This window comes from Rhipicephalus sanguineus, chromosome 9 (assembly GCF_013339695.2).
Source record: "Rhipicephalus sanguineus isolate Rsan-2018 chromosome 9, BIME_Rsan_1.4, whole genome shotgun sequence".
NCBI lineage: Eukaryota > Metazoa > Arthropoda > Arachnida > Ixodida > Ixodidae > Rhipicephalus > Rhipicephalus sanguineus.
In genome coordinates, this window is record NC_051184.2 from 68323727 (window position 1) to 68344842 (window position 21116).

General features: G+C 46.6%; 2 protein-coding genes across 2 annotated transcripts in view; one reads left to right on the top strand and one right to left on the bottom strand.

Annotated features, from left to right (window-relative positions):
- Window positions 1-13481, top strand: part of LOC119405289 (ubiquitin carboxyl-terminal hydrolase 24-like) — a 156659-nt gene extending 143178 nt beyond the window's left edge. The window contains exons 52-56 of the mRNA XM_049419464.1: window positions 800-865; window positions 1777-1864; window positions 5668-5746; window positions 6853-7015; window positions 7389-13481. Of these exons, the coding sequence (XP_049275421.1) occupies window positions 800-865; window positions 1777-1864; window positions 5668-5746; window positions 6853-7015; window positions 7389-7556 (564 nt within the window). The 3' untranslated portion in view covers window positions 7557-13481. The remainder of the gene's footprint in view (window positions 1-799; window positions 866-1776; window positions 1865-5667; window positions 5747-6852; window positions 7016-7388) is intronic.
- Window positions 13482-16813: 3332 nt separating this feature from the next.
- On the bottom strand, window positions 16814-20454 carry LOC119405290 (probable ATP-dependent RNA helicase DDX46). The gene has a single exon (XM_037672111.2). It carries the CDS (start codon window positions 20211-20213, stop codon window positions 16941-16943), a length of 3273 nt encoding a protein of 1090 aa, XP_037528039.1. The 5' UTR covers window positions 20214-20454; the 3' UTR covers window positions 16814-16940.
- Between the last annotated feature and the right edge of the window lie 662 nt (window positions 20455-21116).

The window sequence follows — 21116 nt, forward strand, 5'->3', positions numbered from 1 at the left end:
AACACGCACTGACGAACAGAGGTAGCTTCTTGCCCCCTTGTCATCCCCCCCCCACTGCGTAGCTTTCAGCATACTCGCTGGTACGAAAGGAGAGTGAAAGCGCTTAAAGCGTGCGACAAATCCCTGTAACTGCGCTCGTACTTGACGGATTCTAAAAATGTTTGCGGCAGTCCATTCGTGAGGCAATAAACTCCTTTAATAAAGCCATTCAGTGAATACTTGGAACTGTTATAGGGCCCCGTTAAAACTGCATCATCAGATATAAGAAATTAGAAGAATTTATCTGCTGGTGCTTATCTGGGTTTGTCTAGCATGTAGCACATGGCCACAAGAACTGGTTCTATAGTTCCCTTTACAGGGTTTACAACAAGCTGCTTAGCAAATCTGGCACTTCTGCAGGCATGTCATCTCAATAGAGGGTCTCATAATCTTTATTTTGAGTGTTTCTTTGCGGTCATAATTCTTTTGTGCGATTCTGTTATCATGCCAACGGACATTCAAAATGTACAGCATACTAGTAGTTCATCTTGAAGGGAATGCCCAAATTGTAATAAGGCAGACATGGTAGCTGTAACTCTTCAACTTTTTTGGAAGGAAAGGCTTGATACAAAGCTTCAGGGAGGTGTATATATCTGTACATACAAACATGACCGGCAGTTCTCGTCAAATCACAGGTGCAATCATTGTAGGAGTGTACTGCTTACCTGGCATTCTCTTTTAAACGTAAACACTAAGAGACATAATGCGCCCTGTCATGGTCAACGTCTCATTCTTTTCATTGCTTCGTGTCCTGTTTCAGACTCAGTACTCCATGGTTCCGTCAAACGAACTTAAGAACCTTTCGCAACTTCTCTTAGAATTGATGGTGAGTGGCTTTTCTTTTTTTGTTTCTTTCCTTCTGGCCAGCCCCTGCTTGCTCCTAAATAGTGCCATATTTTCTTTCGTATAACCTGCCCCTTCATATAACTGGTATTCCCAAGTACTTCCGGTGGAACAATTCTTAAGTCCTGCATATTGCTATGAAGGCACTTCCTTGCATTGCCGTTAAACATTGCACGCTGACTTAAGCCCCAAATAAGCTGCATTCTCAGTGCAGGTCGTATGCGAGTAAATGCGGTAGTTGCAGCATCTGATGCAGCTATAACTGCAATGTTCAAACGGCATTTTCTGAAGGAGCCCTGCAACTGCATTTAACCAGACATGCTGTATATGACAGTGTGTTCCTTATAGTATCGTCTCGAGGAGAGTACAAAAAGAACTGTGAAAATCGACACTGGCATACAAAAGTTAACTTACAAATTGAAAAAAAAAAAGTGTTCTACACTCGCCGCCATGGCTGCGAGTGGTGCTAATATGTACTCTTAGGATTACACACACAGAAATACGCAAAGGTGTGGACAGAGGAACGACCGCCACTGTAGCTTAATTGTTAGAGCATCGGACGCATTATCCAAACTTTGTAGGTTTAGTCCCTACTGACGAGAAAGTGGCGCTTTTGTTCATTTTAGTTCCTTTCCATCTATGTCACAATTACTTCATTACAGTTAAAAACTACAATTACTGTCCCCTATGTCTTCATTGGCTTCATTGCCTGTTGGTTTCATAAGATTGTGTCTAACAAAGAAACGAGCCCATGATCCATTCCCCTTTCATTTGTAATAAAAGCGGACGATGAAAGAGGCACAAACTTTTATATTGCTCTTCTCTCATCCAGTAAGGACTCACGCTTTTATTGGTCAACGCTGAGAGCTTGTACTTCATGTTTTCAACTTGCAGAAGGTGGAGGACCCTCTGCAGTACAGCCGGATCAAGCTGGTCATCGACGGCTCCCGGGAGGATAAGGCCGAGTTTGATGGGCTGCTAGGTGATGTCCCGATTTATTACCAAATATTTTTTTCATTCTTCACCGTTTGGTTGTTTTAGTGAGTAAGTAACATAGAAGGAGTCAAATCACCTGTTGAATTGCAGCCACGTTGTTGGTGAGTTGTGTGAATAATTGAGAAGCTGCGGTGACTGGGTGGCTTTGGCATAGCACTGCCGAGTATGTCCTGGTGTCACGTGCCAGTCGTAGCTGCCACATTCAGTGGAGGTGCAACACAGCGTTATTTATGTGTAGTACAGGTTTTATCAATACATCGGTATAACAGTGAGCAGCCACTGCATTGTGACCTTTCGTAAGCTTTCTATGGTGAAATCAATCGCCTACTGCAACATTCCCATGCCGCAGACAGCATTCCTCATAACGCACTATGCATTTTCAGGACATTATAATGCATACCTTTATTTTATGCTGGTAAGTCATATTGTATTATTATAGTCTCATGTATTGCAATGTTTTCTGCTGCAGAGGCATTGTTGCCAAAAAAGGATTCCCTAATCTCAGCTGCACTTCAATTAACAGCTTCCTTAGGAATGTGCGAATACGTAGTAAATTTTAAGTTTGAAGCGAATTCGAGACGATTAGTGATTTTGTTCGAATAATTTTGAATCGAATTCGAATAGTATGTATCACATAGTAGTACAGTAGACTCCCGTTAAGATGAACTCGAAGGACCGCGGTCATCTGTTCGTCTTATCAGGAGTTCGGCTTATCAGAAGTGCCCCCAAAAAGAGACATGCTAACATGCCAAGTGCATCCAAATATGTTACTTGAAAACACTGAATGGAGTAGACTTACAATGAGGGGCAAAAAGACAAGAAAAAGCATTTATTTGGCTCTTCTAGATAAAGACTATGCCTTCAAGCAGAGTATTTACACGAATCTTACGAGCACCCGATTTCGAGTGTTCAAAAATAAAAATGCTCGTGAAGATATTTGCTACCACATTTTATTGATAAAACTAACATGCTCCTGTGTGGACGATTAGAAAAAAAATTAAGAGACAAGCACAATTTTCCTTCAAAGAATGCAAAATTTATTGTCCTGGCAGTTCGTTTTCTTCTGTGAGCCTGTTTTGCTGGCTCTAAGATCACTTCTGGATACGCCTCGGTCGCGTGCTGTTTCCTTGACAAAGTCATTATACGCTGAGTTGCTTAAGAAAGTCTGCAAGGTTTTCTTCGAGGTCCGGATATCTTCCCGTTTTCGGCCTGTAGTAACTTTTCCTGATCGACGTGCAGCTGAAGACATCCCATCGGGCTACTCACGGTCACAAGCCTCGCCACGAAAAAGACACGACGCAGCTATATTCACTGTGCAAAATAGCCTTCCTTTGTCGTGCGCTTCCTAGTCAAAAATGGCTCATCACAATTTGCACTTCACTGGGAACAGATAGAACGTGCACAGGTCCTACACGAACCAACGCGAATTGACCACAAAATACATGTGCTCGGCCGCCATTGTGTCATGGCAATGACAATGCACCTGACCCCCCTGACGGGAGTGCGCCGCGATCGTGGTTTCGGTTTCGTACTCTTCTTGGTGGTCCGGGAGGAAAAGGAAAAAGGCACCTAATTTCTGTCTGCCTTCAGGCAGCACGGCGCAGTGCCTTATAGGGGTGGGGTAAGGGGGATAAAAGAAAAGTATAACGAAATAGGGAAGGATGTGATCGGAAGTCGACAGGCACGACGAAGAGAGAAGAGGACAGGAAAGATTGGGAAGCCGGTCACAGGAGTTCATCACGGACGGGACCACGATTCAGCCAGGGGCACGATGCACGTCGGTGACGTGGCGGCGAAGGCCTCGCCGATGAGAGGCACACGGCATGGTGGTTGAGGCAGCCGTCACGGTGCGCCGACGGCGAGCGGGGCATCGCGGGTGGCACGTCCGTCTCACGTGAAATTCTCCGAGCAACTCCCGGTACTCGATTGTAATGCACAGACCATTTTTGTTCCTGTTGTCGCTTTCTTTTTTTTTCCCCCCACTCCCCTTGCGTTTGCCCCTCTGACCACGGCGGAGGGGTCCCAAGCTCTTGTGTTGTTCGGTTCTCCTTTGTACTTCAGCTGGGAAACCGAAGAACAGGGGGGGATACAAAACTACGCAATGGCTTGGGGGTCCAAGTTGTAAATTCCCCACTCTTTTTGTTGCTTTTTTGCTGATAAAGCCCACACCTCCCCCACCCTCAGGCTGGGGGTGAGAAGGGATACTGGCTTTATCCGCTGACCGGTCTTCTTCGTTTATCTCGCGCCCTCCGCGTCGTGATTTGCTTTGCGTTTTTGCTCCAGGAAGCGCTTTTTTTTTTTCATCTTTTTTTGCTTTTTCTCGGTCGCCTGAATGCCCCACCGAGACTGCAGTGTTCGTTTCGCAGAATCGCTAGCGTTGTTGATCACCGCGAAAGTTCGTCTTAACAGAAGGGTACAGTTGGGCGGTTCGTCTTAAGCGAATTTTTTTGCATTGAGTCTATGGGAAACCAAACAAATGGTCCCGTGTTGTTCGGTATAAGCAAGAATTCGTCTTAACCGAGTTCGTCTTAACAGGAATTCACTGCATTATGAAGAAAAATGAGCGTATTTGTCATGACCCAACTAAATTGCACAATATTTTTTTAAATTGAAACAAGGCATGTGCAAATGTCATTCCTTTTGGTTCAAGGGAAGAGGAAACAACTTTGAATAGTAGTGGCAGGATTTGACTTTCGGTAGAGTGCAAGTGATAACCTGTAAAATGCGTTACGTTTTAAAATTTACTATACTTAGAGCATATAAGCTGGTATAAGGAGCTTTGAAACTTAAAAAATGATGAATCGATGTGAGGGTGATATGTTCATTTAACCTTGAAGTGGGGCTTTGCGGCAGTGCGGATTTTCCCTGGAAAGGTGTATTCACGCTACAGCACCCCTCCACTTTAGTGAAACCACCTTTACATGTGGTTTATATTTGTCTATTGGTTCATTTCAAATAGTTTGAAATTTAAAATAATTTAAGTTCGTTTCAAAGTGAATTCGAATATTGTAATATTTGTTTGAATATTTGAAGTGCTCAAATATTCACACATGCCTAAATTTCTTGTAATAATCTGAGTGTTTTCTAATACACCTAATGTGACCCTATGTGTGGTAGCAATGACATTCCATCTTAATGTGTAGTGAAATGTGTTTAATTCTTGTCACGTAAGCATCCTGGGCTTAACTGTATAAAAGTGTTCGCTCAACTGACATGTCATGTTGAGCTTTCGAAATCTTGAACACTTTTTAGTGTCACGTGAGTCCCATGTTTGGGGGGGGGGGGGGGGGGGGGGGGGGGAGTCTCTGTGCCCCACTGACCATGCACATAATCACTGTGCTGCAAAATGTAGTGGAGGTGACGAACAGCTTTGTATATTGCATTTTTTTAACCATTTTACGAAGGCTTAGCACAGAACATTTGCCAAAATTTACACTGGATCTGTGTAACCTCATCTTTATGCTTCTATTTGAACAAACAAAGGATTGCTACAAAAAACCTACGAAGTGGAGAAACATTTATGCATGATAAAGTTGCAGCCCATTTAGAAGTGGCATGAATTCTGCGAAAAGAATGAACAACTCTTAGTATGGGAACACCCAGTAACCAAATTGGTTCTGCGGATAATCTGCAATGTGCAGAAATGTAGCCTTGTGCGACTTCCGAATCTGTGTCAAATCACGCACTCTTTTTTATTGTGTTGTTTTCACTTCAGTGTTGCTTTTACGGATACTGGGTTAGTGTGCCTATTGCAAATGCTTACTAACGTGGTTACTATGTCATGTGCAGAAATCATCAAGTCCAACCAGAACAATGACAGCCGCCGGTCGTACCAGGGTGTGAAGTTCCTCGTCACCATGGCCCATAGGTGAGGAACCAGAATCACTTGTCACTAGTGAAATAAGAACTGCCAGTGATTAATGTACATACGTAGAGGGTCTCGTAGCTAGAAACCTATTTGGGACCTCTTGTTCTAGTTAAAGGAGTACTGACGCAAAATTTTCAAGGCAGGATAACTTGTGGGATAGATTGGTGTGGACACACACGCAACAACTATGAAATATGAACAGTTAATATAGCTTAGAACATATTTAAAATAAATTTTAAAGTGCATGTCGCACCACTGCATGCAAAGTGCGCCTTCGATTTTCGCGTAAACAACCAACCGCCACCTGCTTCACGAGTTTGTGTTATCTGCCATGATCCTTGTGAGCACCCTCCTAGCAGACCTTTTCAACAGAAAGGGGGGGCAAACTTGCACGGGATTACAAAGGCTGACGTCCTTGCCTCGGCAATGCATTTTTGGGGGGGTCACGCATATTTGCAACATCCCAGAGGAGATTATAGCAGCAGCCTTCGCTAAAAAGAGTTGTCCCCATAGTGCTCATGTGAACGCGTTTTTGTGTACTCACGTAGCCAGCTATGTTTACATGAAAAGTTGAAAACCATTCTGGGTGCCGCATCACTTGGTGCTCTTTGAAACCGAAACTGCGACTGGGTGCTATAAAACCGTCTTCAAAAAATTAATCGTCGCCTGCTCGAGCCCACGAGGTTTCCAGCCATGATAAATGGGTCGTTAGCTACTTATTGCAACAGAAAAAACAAGGTGTAAAATTGTTGTGTCAGTACTCCTTCAAGTCTAATGCATTTAGAGAGATCACTATCCTCATGTTTTCATTATTTTCTGAAGGTTAGTCAACGTATTGCCATGTTTCAAGTTCCAGTCTTTTAGAAAAAGAAGCTTGGCATGCAGGTGTGGACATGCGTCCATTTGCTGCATTGTTAGTTTCCTCCCAGTTGCGATCACACCTGTGCGCCCAACTTTTTTTTTCCGACACTTATCCCTTCAGACTACAACTTTTCTGTCGTGCTGAAACGCCAATCTCTTTAAATTAACGATTTTCATGTGAGAGAGAACATTGTTAATGAGAGAGGCTTGTGTGGCTAATCATTTCTGCCTGCTTACACGTGCAGGTGTCAACACGCCAAGGACTACCTGCTGCAGGCCCCGCCCACGTGGCAGTGGTCCGTGAACTGGCTGAAACAGACCATGTCGGAGTTCAACACCCAGTGGAGCAGCAACACCTCCAACGAGGACTCCAACACCAAGACCTTTCAGCGGACCATCAGTGCACAGGTACAGTAGCTATAGAAAGCAGTGCTGCTAAGCCTGTGCGAAATTAAAATATTTGTGCGCTTCGAATATTATTTTGCCGCATGTAACCCACCTGAAGAGGTGGTTTTGCTGCAGCATGGGGTGGCTGTGCCTTGAATCTGCTTATTCAGGGAAAACCAACCATTGCTGCAAAGCCAATTTACACTGCGAAGCCACTTTGTGCTTTAGCCTTTGTGAATTTACTGCACATTTTCATTTAACACCCCTGCTAAAAACAATATGACATTTTGGGCAGTCAGAATTCGTTCCATGTCCCACACCACTTGGTGCCTCGTAAATGGATCATTGTTTTTTCGGGCAAAACAGCAGAACTTAATTAAACGTTTCATTCCAGGACACCCTCGCGGAAGCGACGGCGCTGCTCACCGAACTGTCTTCGCCAGAGGCTGCCGAACTCGGCATGGAGATGGACCAAGACGACGCAGAGGACGAGGACTCGCGGTTGAAGAGGACGCGGGGCTTGGAAGACGTCTTCAACTATGTCGAGGTCAAGCCCGAGTGATGACCTAGTGCAGTCCTGGTTCTGCACTGGTGCGACACCGTAAAGGAAGGATACGTCGCCGTGCCCAGTGCCATCCCCCTTCCCCTGAGAGTAGGGTGGAATTGGGTCCCTACACCACCCAGGCCAACCAAGCCCGGAGACGCATGCAGCAGCGGCGGCAGCATTCCTACAAGCTTCGGCCAGTGTGTTGCGTTGCCTTATGCAAGGACTAGCCACCAGCAAAGTTTTGGGAGTATAGTACCTGTCTACAAGAACGGTGCGACCGAGTTTTGAGAGTTGCATGCGTGTGTGTGGCAGTGCATATCAAGTAGGGCAATTTTGTGCCTAGTTATTTCGGCAGGTCGACCCCGCCCCCTGAACTCTCTCCCGTGGAGTTGTCTTTGAGGCCGCGGTGTTTCTGCTATGGTGGGTCACTCTCTAGCGGCTCAAGTGTCGCATGCGACAATATCCATGCGCATGAAACTGCAAGTTTGCGGGCTACCGAAATGAAGCTTCGTGTGTGTGTGTGTCATCTGTCGCTTATATGATTCTATGTGTGGACGGTGATGTTGTTTGATAATGCCCTTTTTTGTTTTTGTTTTTGCCATTTGACATTGCCATTAGTGAGATTCTGTAACATTTGAAGTGACGCTGCTGTTGGAAGTGCAGTCCCTTGTGTGACCAGTATGTTCCGGCTCTGGGCATATTCAATATGCCAGGTATACCCAGTGCCCGTCATGCTTCGACACTCGGCATATTCCGGGTTGCTTAGAGGCGATTGTTGGTCGATGTGTGTATCGCGCAACGGCAGGACCGAGTTGCTTTGTGGTTTCAGCCATTGGTGGGATTTGGGCCTGTGTTGGCACGCCTGTACTAGTAATGTTGTAATCAAGACTGGCCGCTGTTGCCCTCATGTTGCCTGCACACCCAAACACTGGGCACACGTCAATCGTGTCTGTAAGCGTGATTGTTTGTCGACGTGCACACTGTTAACTCCGAGGCTGAGGGGCTCTATTTAGGGGCACGCAGATCCCCGAATATACAAAGTAAAAAAAGAACCCCTTTGTTTTTTGCCGGTAAATGGATGCGCATGAAAAATGGGAAGTTTTTTCTGCTCTTCTATTTTGTTACGTTTCAATTGTGTTTATATACATTTGTTCGGCATGACATCTGTGGAAAATATGGTAGCATGCAACAACTGTACACTTGCTTTATGACTGCGCAAGCATATAGGATATATTAGATTAAGACACAGTATCTATTGCCTTGGCTTCTGATTTTGTTCCTCCATTTCGGTACAGTCGACTCACAATCATTTAAGCTAGGAGGATTTCCAATTTGTAGTGAATTCAGCCAGACGTGAAAATCTTGTTTGAGCCACTGGGATTTTAGTGCGCTCTGAGGTTTCCCAGCTCAGACAAGGTTTTCAGTCAAATCAGACTTCTGGCTCCGCGCGCCATTGCAAGCATATTTTTCACAAGATAATCAAATTGCTGGGCTCTCATCAGGGAACCTCTTAGCGCCACCTCGTGACAGTGTTGTCAACTGCTAATTAGCAAACTTTCTCTGGTGTCCGCGTATGTTCAGTTTTACTTGCAACTTGACTTTAGAAAGCATAGGAAGGGTTTCCTCGTAGACGTCCTTTTGTGCACGATGTCATGGTAGTTTTATCTCGGAACTACCAATGACTCAAACTGCCAATGGTGCAAGCGGAAACGTCATGTCCAAAGCTTGAGCTAATGCGAGTCGGCTGTACTGATTGACGAGGATTTATGAACGAAAGGGCACTGTGAATGATTGACAGGTGTGCCAGTGTGCTTGTTTTATTTAAGGATTCTATCAGCTCGTGAGGACCGTGTTCTGATGTGGAAATGTTGCTCAGGTTTTCGGGGCTTTTTCTTTTCATTGCCGTTGTTGTTCAGAGCCTGGTTGATTATTGACAAGCCCATCGACTTATATATCGGTCCACGTGTGTGATGAAATTAGCGGCATACAGGAGATTTTTGCCGGACTGTGCAGAAACAGCCGTTTGTTGAGTATCGGGAAAGCGTATACGTCACTCCGGTCGTGGAGTGGTCACTCGTTACGATGGAGCACGCACGTCCCCACCAAAGTTCCTGTTTGTAACCGAGCTCTTCGTTGTCACCATTTTCTCGGCTCTCTTCGTTTTTCTTTTTTTTGCCCTTGAGAGCTGCCCCCCCTACCTTGGAAGGTTTTTCATTCTTCACTCCAGTATCGCTGCGTTTAACAGTGCTACAGGCTCACAAACCAGATCCTGCTGTTCACACTTCCTCTGCTTACATCGACTTCAGGTCGGTTAGTCAAACGTGCACGTACACTACGAAAACCAGTATTGCGATGGACACATACTTTGCACTGGCGAGTGCTAACCACCCTGGCAACTTGTGCCAAAGTTGGAAAGTGGTACCGCATCATAAAAGCCAATGAAACGAAGTTTAACTTTGCCTAATTTGTTTATAGATAAGTAATGTATACACCACTGAAGCAATTATGTCAGTGTTGCAGGGCTGGACAGCATCTAATTTTCTCGTCAACGGCCTTTAACTACCACATCGGCAGATTGCCTTTGAGATTGGTGGCATTTCACGGGCGCTTCCTGATCTCGAAGGTCATGCCAAATAGCAATAGCAGTCTTCTTTTTTTTTTGTTTATTTTTTTGGTTAGCTTTTCATGGTGCATTTGCACAGATTTCAAGTTAAAAATTTTGCACAAAGGAACTATAGGCTGTTTACAGTATCCAGGATTTTGTCTTAATTGACCATTTAAGTACAAGACAACTAATTGCTGTGTGGGTGCCAGAACGATGTGGTACAAAAATTTTCTTCTGCAGTAGTTGTTTGAACACAAATGAAGTGACGCCCTCAATACTGCACCGACTCTGTACGCAAGTATTAAAACGGCCCCGATGTATCTTTCGTTGACGCCATGTTTGTTTTATTTTCTATTCCTCATGGTCTCTCCTCTCTCAACATTACAAGCATGCCAAACGGAAACGTGAACATGTCATCTCAGTGTTTTAAGACACAGACACGACAGTAACGCGTTTTTACCTTCTCCTTCGTGGTCGCACTTTTACATGTCCTTCGCTCTCTTTTTTTTTTACGTGCAAAGCATACATTCTTGCCTTCAATCTTCACTGACGCAAAGGGCCTTCAAATTGCACGATGCCAATGAGAGATCAGTACGTGACTGGCAACACTGGAACGGCATGCACGAAGGGGGCTCTGCTGCTGGAACAACAGTGGTGCTAAAGCCACGCTGTACTGCCACGTTTTGATAAATACACTGCATTTTTGTGAATGAGTGGGTGTGTGCAAATGATGAAGAGCAGATGAACATGTTGACGCGTCACAGTTATTGCTGTTCTTCACCAAACATTCTTTGCAAAGGAACTTATCGGAGAACTCTGCCATGTTCATTGGTCTTGCCTTTTGAGTGTGAGTTACGTCAGTAGAGAATGTTGTGATCCTTTTTGCCTGCACCAAATGTAATGGCAGTGCCGCTGCAGTTTTGTGATTTTCTTCACAATCTTGCTTGTAGTGAGTAACTGCATTTGACTAAGCTGTGTAATGTGCATACAGAAATGTTTTTTCTGTGCAGTACAATGTGCTGACAGGGATCCTTGCATTCCCACTTTTCTGGGTAGTGTATTTTGATGTCTGTTTGTTCACGATTTACAGGCTAACTTAGGAGACGCTGCACTTTGCATTTTTGTTATTTGGTGCAGCGTCGCGACATTTGTACACTTTCGCAGCTGTCACGAGGAGTAGACGTCATGCAAAACAAACTTGCAGTGCCGTAGAGATTGATGCCGTCATTGGTAGACAGAAAGTGAGTGCTGAAATCATTAAACAACTGTAGGAATCACTAGCAGTTATCGTAAATGTGAATTTGTCAGCAGTTTGGCTTAGATTGTTTTAGAAAGTGCATTTTTAAAAATCCCGACTATTTTGAGCATCATGATTTTCTTATTGTTGCAATAGCAATGTTGCAATAGAACAAGCATACTGGAAGAAAATGTACCATTTCATATCAACACATTTGCTACGAAATATGAGCCCTGAGAAAGTTCCTATGACCATTCATCCAAAAGCATAACGACGAAGTTCAGAGCAAATCCATGTATACTTCTCGTCATTCCTATGCTGGCTGAACAAACATACCTTGTAGTACTGCGCTGCATTGTATCAGACGCTGCATTTGAATAGTAGTGCTAGATAAGATTCTAAGTATGAAATTCTATGCACAGGTCTTGTGTTGCAGGTTCTCTATGTGTACCACTGCACCCGTGTGAACTAGTTAACATTGTGCATGGCGAATCGAACAGTGTGCATGTCTTAACATATGTACCTGATTAACACATTTGGTAATATGTATAAAGGCTAAAAAAAGGCTCAACGACATCAGGGGCAGTAGATCATGGTTGTGGAAAACGTCCAAAGACTGCATTCGTGCTGTGGCGCGTTTATTATGCACTGGCGATGAGAAGGGTGCAGTTGATCGGTGATAATCATTTTGGCAAAATGACGTTTTGAATCCATGTGACCTAAGCCTGTGACGTAAGGCTTTTTTTATGAAAAACACACAACTCGTTAAGTATGCATTTCATTGCTGCAAGCACTTGTGGCTCAGTGTAGTGTTAACACCGACTTCGTTGACTTTAGACAACGAATAAAATTTAGCTTTTTTAGATTTGTAGGAGGTGTCATTTAAAACGCTTGCGCAATTATCAAACTCACAGAAGAGGTTTATGTCCAGAGTATTGGGCCACCGTACAACACCCTGTTTCGATGGCCCAGAAATGTGAAAGGTATCACGTTCCTTGCTGCGCTACATCTTTGTGACAAGAAGATATCAAGGTTGATGCAGGTTCTTTAGCTGTGTCATGGATTGTGCATTTTAATCATGATGCAGCTTGACACAAAGTACAGTCTCCTGCTTATTTAAGCGAGACGGTCTCTTGTACGTTGTCGCAAGTTCTGATCAGTGTACTCTGAACTTGCAGTGAAGTAGTTTTGAAGTTCCATTTCAAAACCCAGTCATGCATTGCTTTGTTGTCCCGGACATCTCACTTCTTTCCCACGGCATTCCGTTCAAAAACTTGATATGCATCGCCCTGTTGTCGTGCGCGTTTTGGTGATTGTTCGCTGTCGTTTCAGAGTGTGAAGTGTGCGTTAATGTAGATAGAAATGCAATTTGCTCCACTGACCTTTAACTGCAGCTTATTGAACACATCATCTACACTGTGCTTCCTCCCGGGCGTCCATATTTTCAGACAAACTTGTTCAGCTCTGCACGAGGCACTCTTGTTGCGACAAGGAGCTCGTGAAGGCTTAAGAGAGGCCTATTGGTTGTCTGGAGACGAGTTTAGAATGTTGAACAAACAGTTTAGCGTTGCCTTTACTACGGTGCGTGTGTTCCAGATCGTGTGACCACACTGGTGCTGCTGTGCATCGTTAGAACAACCGCGCAATCATGCAACTTTCTTTAGCAGCTCCAGCTACCCGAACATCGACTATCGTGTAACTTCGAGTGCCAAATGTGCCTTGTCGTTCCAGCGTCACTTAATGTACAGCTAATTCGTACAATCTTTTTCTGGACCGTGCAAAAGATATAGTGCTCTACACGTCTGTTGGCTGGCCACTGAAGAGAGATTTGACTGTTTCTTCAAAACAGTGTTTGTGTCTCTCGAAAGAAGCTTAAGTGAATGCGATAGTCTATATAGACTGCCATGGAATGTCTCTCATTTAGTGCTTTCTTTTCTCGAGTTATAGTTGTTTCGATGTTGACCGGCTGAGCAGCTTGTGATCTATAGAGAGTTTCTGCTTTCAGAGTATGCGGGCATGCTTTCTTTCTTGTGAGAAACCGGATGTGAAAGTGGTGACGACGCTCAATTGAATAAATGATGTACATACATTGGCACAACTGGGTCTTTCATTACATGTGGAGCACAACAACTCTACGGAACGTGTCCACTGCTTTATGAAAACAGCAGGGCTTCAATTGAACACTGAAGGCTAGTGGGACACGTTTACTACTCCACGTTTGAAGTTGAGAATTGCAGAATGTTTGGAAGTGTTGCTTCTTCAAAGAACAGAGCGTTTGTAAGCAAGAAAAGGATGTGATTACGAGGGAGGATTTGTGCTGATGCGCAAAATATGTTTAAATGAACGGTATCTGTAAAAAAAAAGTTTCTGGGTTATGAATCGTGCAAACCAAGTTTATAAGTTGTTGAAGCACGGCGATGTTTTGTGCTACGTAATGATTGTTGTTCTTAAAGGGGCCCTGCAACACCTTTCTTTGTTATATTGGAATAGTCCCATTATTGACGTATGACTCTTCACGAGCCATATGCCGCAAAAATTTTTCGAATCCGTCAAGTCTAAGTGGTGTTACCAAATTATAGAGATCACGTTCCGCAGCTTAAATTTCTCTCTCAACTCAACGCAGCGAGCGCGCGGAAAGCTGCGCGCGGCGTGAGGGGAGGGAGGGAGGGCGGAGGTGCGAGGAGGCGACGTCAGCGCCGGCGGCATTTTTTTCATTTTTTTCTCTCTGGCGTCTCGGCGCAACCACGTGGTCTGTGCCGCCACTTCCGGTCGGCTTGCGTCGTTCTCGTCGAGCGGAGTCGATCGCGCTGTGTATCGCGCGTGCTTGAAAACTGCGCGTCGGTTTGGTAATGTTGGGTGTGCACCTCAACGCCGTAGTGTTTTCATCGCTCTGCCAACCATGGAAGCAAACGTGCGCGCTCGTTTGGAACGAATGACAGCTGAGATCGGTTTCGGCCCATACTCCGATACACCGCCTCGTAAGACGGCACTGGCAGACGACCCCGAAGCGCCGCCATTACCGGACGCCAGCATTGTTATCGGAGACACGCTGCGCCCGTGCCTCGGTCGGTCGTGAGAACGTGCCGACGATGCAGTTCTCAGCTGACGAGGCAACACTCGAACGGCTGCCACTCTCAACGGCAACCGGCGATGGTCAAAAGCACAGAAATATTCACGTTTTCGGCACTGCGCATGGCGAAGAAAACGGAACCACGCAACTACGAGCAGACGAGCTGTCGGTGAGACCGGAAGTGCTAATATTAATGTTTGTTCGGTGTTTTTAACGCGATAACATAATATAAACGTACATATTATCTACTTATTGAACTCAAAATTAACAACGAAAGTAATAATGAGGGTGTTATCGTGATTATAACATCAGCCAATGGTGGAACTGCCGACAATCGCGTCATATTTTGCGGACTAATACATCATTTGTCGAGAGAAGAGGGAGCGATTTTCAGCTGACTTTGAGAATTTATTGTAAATTCCAGGCCGTGCGCATCGCTATAATATTTGGCTGGCGTGTTCTCGGGAGCCTCGACTACCGATCGGCAGCGCTTTTTGAGCATGCTCGAAAAGTGTTGCAGGGCCCCTTTAAGGGGAAAATATACACGGAAGAAGAGCAAGCTCTCTTTCTACGTGTAGGACTCTAAACGTTTCATATTTCCATTTTCTTTTTTGTCTCAAGTCGAGATAAACGCAGAACGAAATTCTTTCATGGTCACTTTCTCTGTGTGCGAATCGATACTTTACACACACTACTGCTCTTCTATCTTAAACTTATCACCAGCCGTTTGCTACATATCAAAACTCTCCAAACTACATCGTAAGCTTATTGTTGTGTTAGATCAAATAACAAAGATATTAAAAAACTGTGCCACCATCCCATCTTATCTATAATTTGTGAACATTATTCAGCATACGACAATAAATAAGATGTAATTTAACTTTGGCTAGACAAAGAGCGAAAAGGGTATTCTCGTATATTTAGACAGTTCACAGACGCTACTTGTCAACACATCCAAGTGCCACGGCAACTTAGAGGCTGCAACATTCTGCTGTCAAGCATAAGGTTGTGGGGTCGATTCCCAGCCTTGGTGTCCCCTTTCCTACGAAAGTAGCAACAGTGGGCTATACTTTAAAAAGTTCGCTCCCAAAGTATGCACAGTGGTCACTAATTGAAACGTGACTTCAGACAATTTAGTATAATGATGGTATGCCCTATCGTTCAAGATAACGGCATCATGTCGCGATGAATCTGGCTGCTAGAGTAATGTTGGCTATGATACAAGTGTTTGAGTCAAAATTATGTCACTATGATGCAAAATCAAGATAATGGAAAGTAAATGCATCACTTAGCCCTAAATTGTTGCATTTCAATCTGTGAGGACTGTACTAAGTATGGGAGCTCAAAATTATGTCCTTAAATACCAAGCCCGACATGACTTGGTATTGGCTGTTTGTATGAATATGCATCACCCAAAAAAGCCAGGCCTGTGCAAAACATGCAGCACAGCCACAGCGAAAACTGGAAGAGCAGCCTTTCTAGATTCCATTGTAAACTCTCTCGGGGCAACTACTATACAAGTACACTTGCAAGGCACCCACTATGCCATAAAGCACCATCATTTTTGTGAAGGAGGGAAGCAGCCACTATGCCGTTATTCCTTATTGTGCAGACAAGCGAGGTACCCACTACGCATCTGTAAGACATTACGTGCGCTATGTTGATGCTGTGAGACTGATGACGAATGACTATGGCTGAGCCCTTTGTATTGGGCTGGAAGCTTTAAATGACCCACTCATTACGCATTTCGCATTGTGGGACGCCTGGTTGTTATTTTACTCTTCTACCACGCTACGCTACATCTGTTAACGGGATTTCTTGCCCGACGTGATGGCTGTACAGTGTCTTTTTGCGAAGGAGTTTGAAGCACCAGCATGGCTCTTTGGTAGAATACTTGGGTGCCACGCAGAGGGCCCGGATTCAAATACCATCCGATCCTGGATATTTTTCTCTCATTTCGCGCAACAGCGGTAATGGACACCGGCAGCGGCAGCAGAAAACTATGCCACCAAAATCAGCTGGTCTTGTGATCTCATAACAGCTTTCACAGTAAAACAAAGCTGTACGATCGAGTATACAGCTTCATCATTTTTGCATGCCATCGATGAACCATGTTTGTGAACTTGGTACATGCAGTACATTCGAGCTTCGGTACATGAAGATATTCCTGGATACTTTTGATTTCTTTCTTTACCATCTGCTCAGATAATAATGCTCCCAAACATTTTCCATGGTCTTAGAAATGTCACTAAACAAGAAAAGTGGGAAACATAGAAGCTTGGTCTCTTGACAGAAGCTGGGCACAAATCAACTGGATGAACCAGAAGCATGCCTTTTTTTGTACAGCAGTGCTGGATGCATTCTCAAAAGCCCAGCAACGCATTTATTGACAGGCTTGGGAATGAAAATGTGCAGTGGTTAGTGTACAACAATATCAAGCGTAACATGAAACTTTCTTCCTCCAGCCTGGCCACACAAGAGCTTTCCTCACAGCACCTTGTAACGTCCCCTGTTGATGGGTTGGTACGAATGCTGCATCTTGACCATCTCTTCCTTGATGAGTCGAATGATCTCAGCCCGTGCTTTGCTGACGGCGAGCTCGCTCGTGCTTTCGATGGCGAGGTACAACTTGCGGTCTCCGCCCTTCGGCTCTTTGCCAGGAGGGTAGTAGGTGCCACGCACCGTGATGCCGGCCTCCGAGTATTCGCTGATCTGGGCCATGGCTTCCTTGGATGTGACCTTCCATCTTGCCTGCTGGGGGAAGTCATTGATCTCAAGTTCTTCCTCGTACTTCTGGAACTTCTCCTTCTGGGGAGGTGGCTCGGGGGGCTCTTCTTCGACGACCTTGGGCTGGTAGTTGAGTTTGGCGTGCAGCTTCTCGGCTCGCTGTTCAGCCAGTGTCTTGGCCGATATGACTGGCGTCGGGAGCTCCGGCACATACTGTCCGCGTAGCATGGCCTCGGTCGCGGACTGTGCCGACATCATGACCTCCGGTGCAGGCGTGGAAGGTGCGCTGAATGTCCGCGTCATGTTGATGCGGCATGCTAGCATGCGTGCCATCTCGAGCTTCTCGGAGACGGTGCCGCTTGGAGCTGCAGTGGTAGCGGCCGCACCCAGCGGGACAGCAACACCAGCAATGGTGCCGGGCACACCTGGCACAGCCTGTGCAGGCGTTGCCTGTCCAGTGACCGAGGGACCAGGCAAGAGTTCCTTGATGCGCTTCTTGGGTGCAAGCATGGATTCAATCTCACGATCGATGTCGCCTTCAGCATCTTCATCGTCTGAGTCTTGAATACCAAGCGCAGCCCTCTGGAACTTCTTTTTCTCGGTCTTAAGGTGCGATTCGGCTTCATCAAACTTGAAACCTTTACCAGAGAATCCGCTGCCTCCCCGCACTTTTTTCCCTTCCGCCTCCTGTCTCGCTTTGTACTCGTCAAAGAGTTTCTGCAGGTCTTCCGGTATAGGGTTGCCGCTAAGTTCTAAAGCCTTAATGACGTCGGCAGTGTAACGCCCCTGGTCTTCCGTGATGAAAGTGTAGGCGTAGCCCTTGTTTCCTGCACGTCCTGTCCGACCACAGCGATGCACGTAATCTTCGTAGTGGTTTGGACAGTCGAAGTTGACGACGAGGATGAGGTGTTTCACGTCCAATCCCCGCGCCGCCACTGACGTAGCTATGAGGACGCCCACTTTGCCCGCCTTGAAGTCTACTATCGTGGAGTCACGGTCAAACTGGTCAATGCCACCATGGAGAGCCATGGCGTTGTGCGAGGCCTTCATGAGGTCCTTCAAAAGGATGTCCGCGTGCTCCTGCTTGTCCACAAAGACAATGGCGCTGCCTTTATCCTGGTACAGGCCCAAAAGTTCAAGAAGCTTGAAAAACTTTTCCTCTTGGGTAAGAATGACGACGTGCTGTTCCACATCTTTGCACACAACACTTCTTCCCCCTACTAAGATTTCAATAGGTTTGATTAGGATCCGTCTAGCAAGAGCCTCCATTTGTCGCGGAAAAGTGGCAGAAAACATGACGGTTTGCCGGTCAGGGCGTATAGAGTCAATGATGCGCATAACCTGAGGCTCGAAACCCATATCAAACATGCGGTCAGCTTCATCTAACACTACGTAAGTGGTCCTGCGGAAATTGGTCACCCTACCATTGTTGGCAGCAAGCATATCGATCATGCGCCCCGGGGTGCAGACGATGATCTCCGCACCACGTTTAAGGTCCGCAATCTGTTCAGAAATGCCGGTGCCACCATACACACAAACAACACGCAGGCCGAGCGACTTTGTGAACTTTTTACAATCCTTCGTGATCTGCATGGCAAGCTCTCGAGTCGGCGTCATGATGACAGCTATGGGGCCGTCGTCATCTTCCAGCGGCGCTTGGTCCAAGATGTGTCGGAACATAGGCAGAAGGAATGCGAGCGTCTTGCCCGACCCCGTCTTTGCAATGCCAATAAGGTCCCTGCCAGACATCACTGCAGGTATGGCCTGCGCTTGGATGGGAGTCGGCTTCTCGAACCCGTGCTTCTTCAGCAGTTCCAGCACCTTCTTGCTGACCCCGCACTGAGCCCAGTTGCGGATCGGCTTGGGGCACCCCTTGCCACGTACCTTGATGCCCTCCAGTTCGGCGCGCAGCGTCTCCACTTCGCCGGGTGTCATCTTTGCCAGCTCGGGCACCTCGATGTAGAAGTTCTTGCGGAACGGAGCGTACGAGATGTCCTCTATCGAGACGGACACCGGTTTCTTCGCCTTTCCAGCCTGCAGGTTGTTCATCGTCGTTTGCAGGTCTTCAGTCTCCTCCTCGGACGAGTACTCCAGGGCGTCCACGTTCTGCTCCATGAGTTCACCCTTCTTCTTGTCCTCCTTCTTCTTGGCAACGCCGACGATCATCGTAACCATGTTGTTGGCCTTTTCGGGCGCTGGCGCGGCCGCACCTGCGTCAGTCTTGAGCGCCTTGTCCTTCAGCTGCTTGACTTCGTTCTGGATTCCCATCATGTACGCGTCCAACGGGTCGATGCCGTCGTCTTCCTCTTCCTCCTGCTTGTCCTCGGCCTCTTTCTTGACCTCTTCGGTCTTGGTGTCGGCGTCCGCTTCGTCGGGGTCCAGCTTCTTCTTCAGCGACGGTGGGCCCGGTCCGTCGTCCGGGTCGTCCTTCAAGGGCGGTGGCGGAGGTCCCGTGTCGTCTTCCTCGTCGTCTTCGAGGCTCCACTTCTTGCCGGGCATGGGTAGGACCAGGGCGGCAACGGCTGCCTGTTCTGTCTTCTTGCGCGCCTGGCGCCACTTTTCGATCCGTTCCCGCCGCTTCTGCATTTCCAGGTCGAGCTGCTGCTGCTGCGCGTTCTTGTCCAGGGTGGTGTTTTCGGCGGCGGCCAGGGCTCCGGTGACCGCAGCGGCCGCTGCGGTCGCGGCAGCCAGGGCCGACAAGGCGGGCTGCTCACCCTTCTTGTCATCGCGGTCGTGGCTACGCGAGCGCTTGCCGTCGTGACTCTTGGAGCGGCGGTCGCGGGAACGAGACCGCGTGTAGGACCGCGAGCGGGACCGCGAGAAAGTCCGGCGACCGCGCGACCGCGATCGACGATACCTGTCCCTCGGCGATCGGCGGCGGTCGCGAGACCGTGAACGTCGGTGACGCTCGATGCTTCGGCGGCGTCGGTCACGACTTCGGGATCGGTTTCGGCGTCGTCTACTACTGATCCTCTCTGGCGAGCTGGACGAACTGCGGGAGAGTGATCGGCGCCTCTTCTTGTCGCGCGCCATTGTCGACAACGGCGCAGGGAGTTTCACGAAGTTCACAAACGAGGTGACGCACGTTCCTTATTTCGACACTGGCACGACGCGGAACGCTTGAATCAAGTCATTGTCGCGACACTGAGGATGTACGACGATGTCCACCGTTGCACAGAGCTTCTGAAATTATATCCCGATGCGCACGACAACACTTTGCCACGATATGCTTGAAAAACCACACAAACGAAAAGATTACGTAGGCGCCATTTTGAGCATGGTCGCAACAGGAAGCGGAAGTGTCGCGCATTACCCTATGACCCCCTTCACCCCCTTAAACGCTACCGACTTCAATGAAATTTTGATAAATAATGGGTAGTTTAATTTATTCTTTTACTTACATAGCAGAAGTTTTGTTTTTACATATTCGTATTCTTTTTTAATATGTCGTCCGATAGGTGACGGCGTCAATCAAAAAGGCGCGTTATTTGAGTATAAACATTTTTTTTTTTGTAACTTGATTTCGAATACGTGCGGTGCAAACATTGTTTTGGATATACAAATTGCTTCGAAGACGCAGTCAAACAGTTTGAATTTCTCAGCCTTGTTTATTAATGCGTATCGCTTGGCGTGCGAAAGGTAATGCGTTCCCCGCACCTCTGTGACGTAGGCAGAAATTTATTTGGGTGGGGGCACGTCCTTGATCCGAAGAGGGGGCCGGGCAGGCAGATGTGGTCGAGTCTCATTTTGTGCTATCCATACCTCATGGCAGAAAAAAATTTCGGGGGTGGGCAAGGAGGGGAGTGGGGGTGCTACCCCCTGGCTACGCCACTGCCGCACCTCCACCACGATTAATGTCACGCCAGTAAAAGTATTCTAAACATGTAAGCTACAGAAAAGTCTTCACATATCAATGTCTGACCCTAACGAAATAGG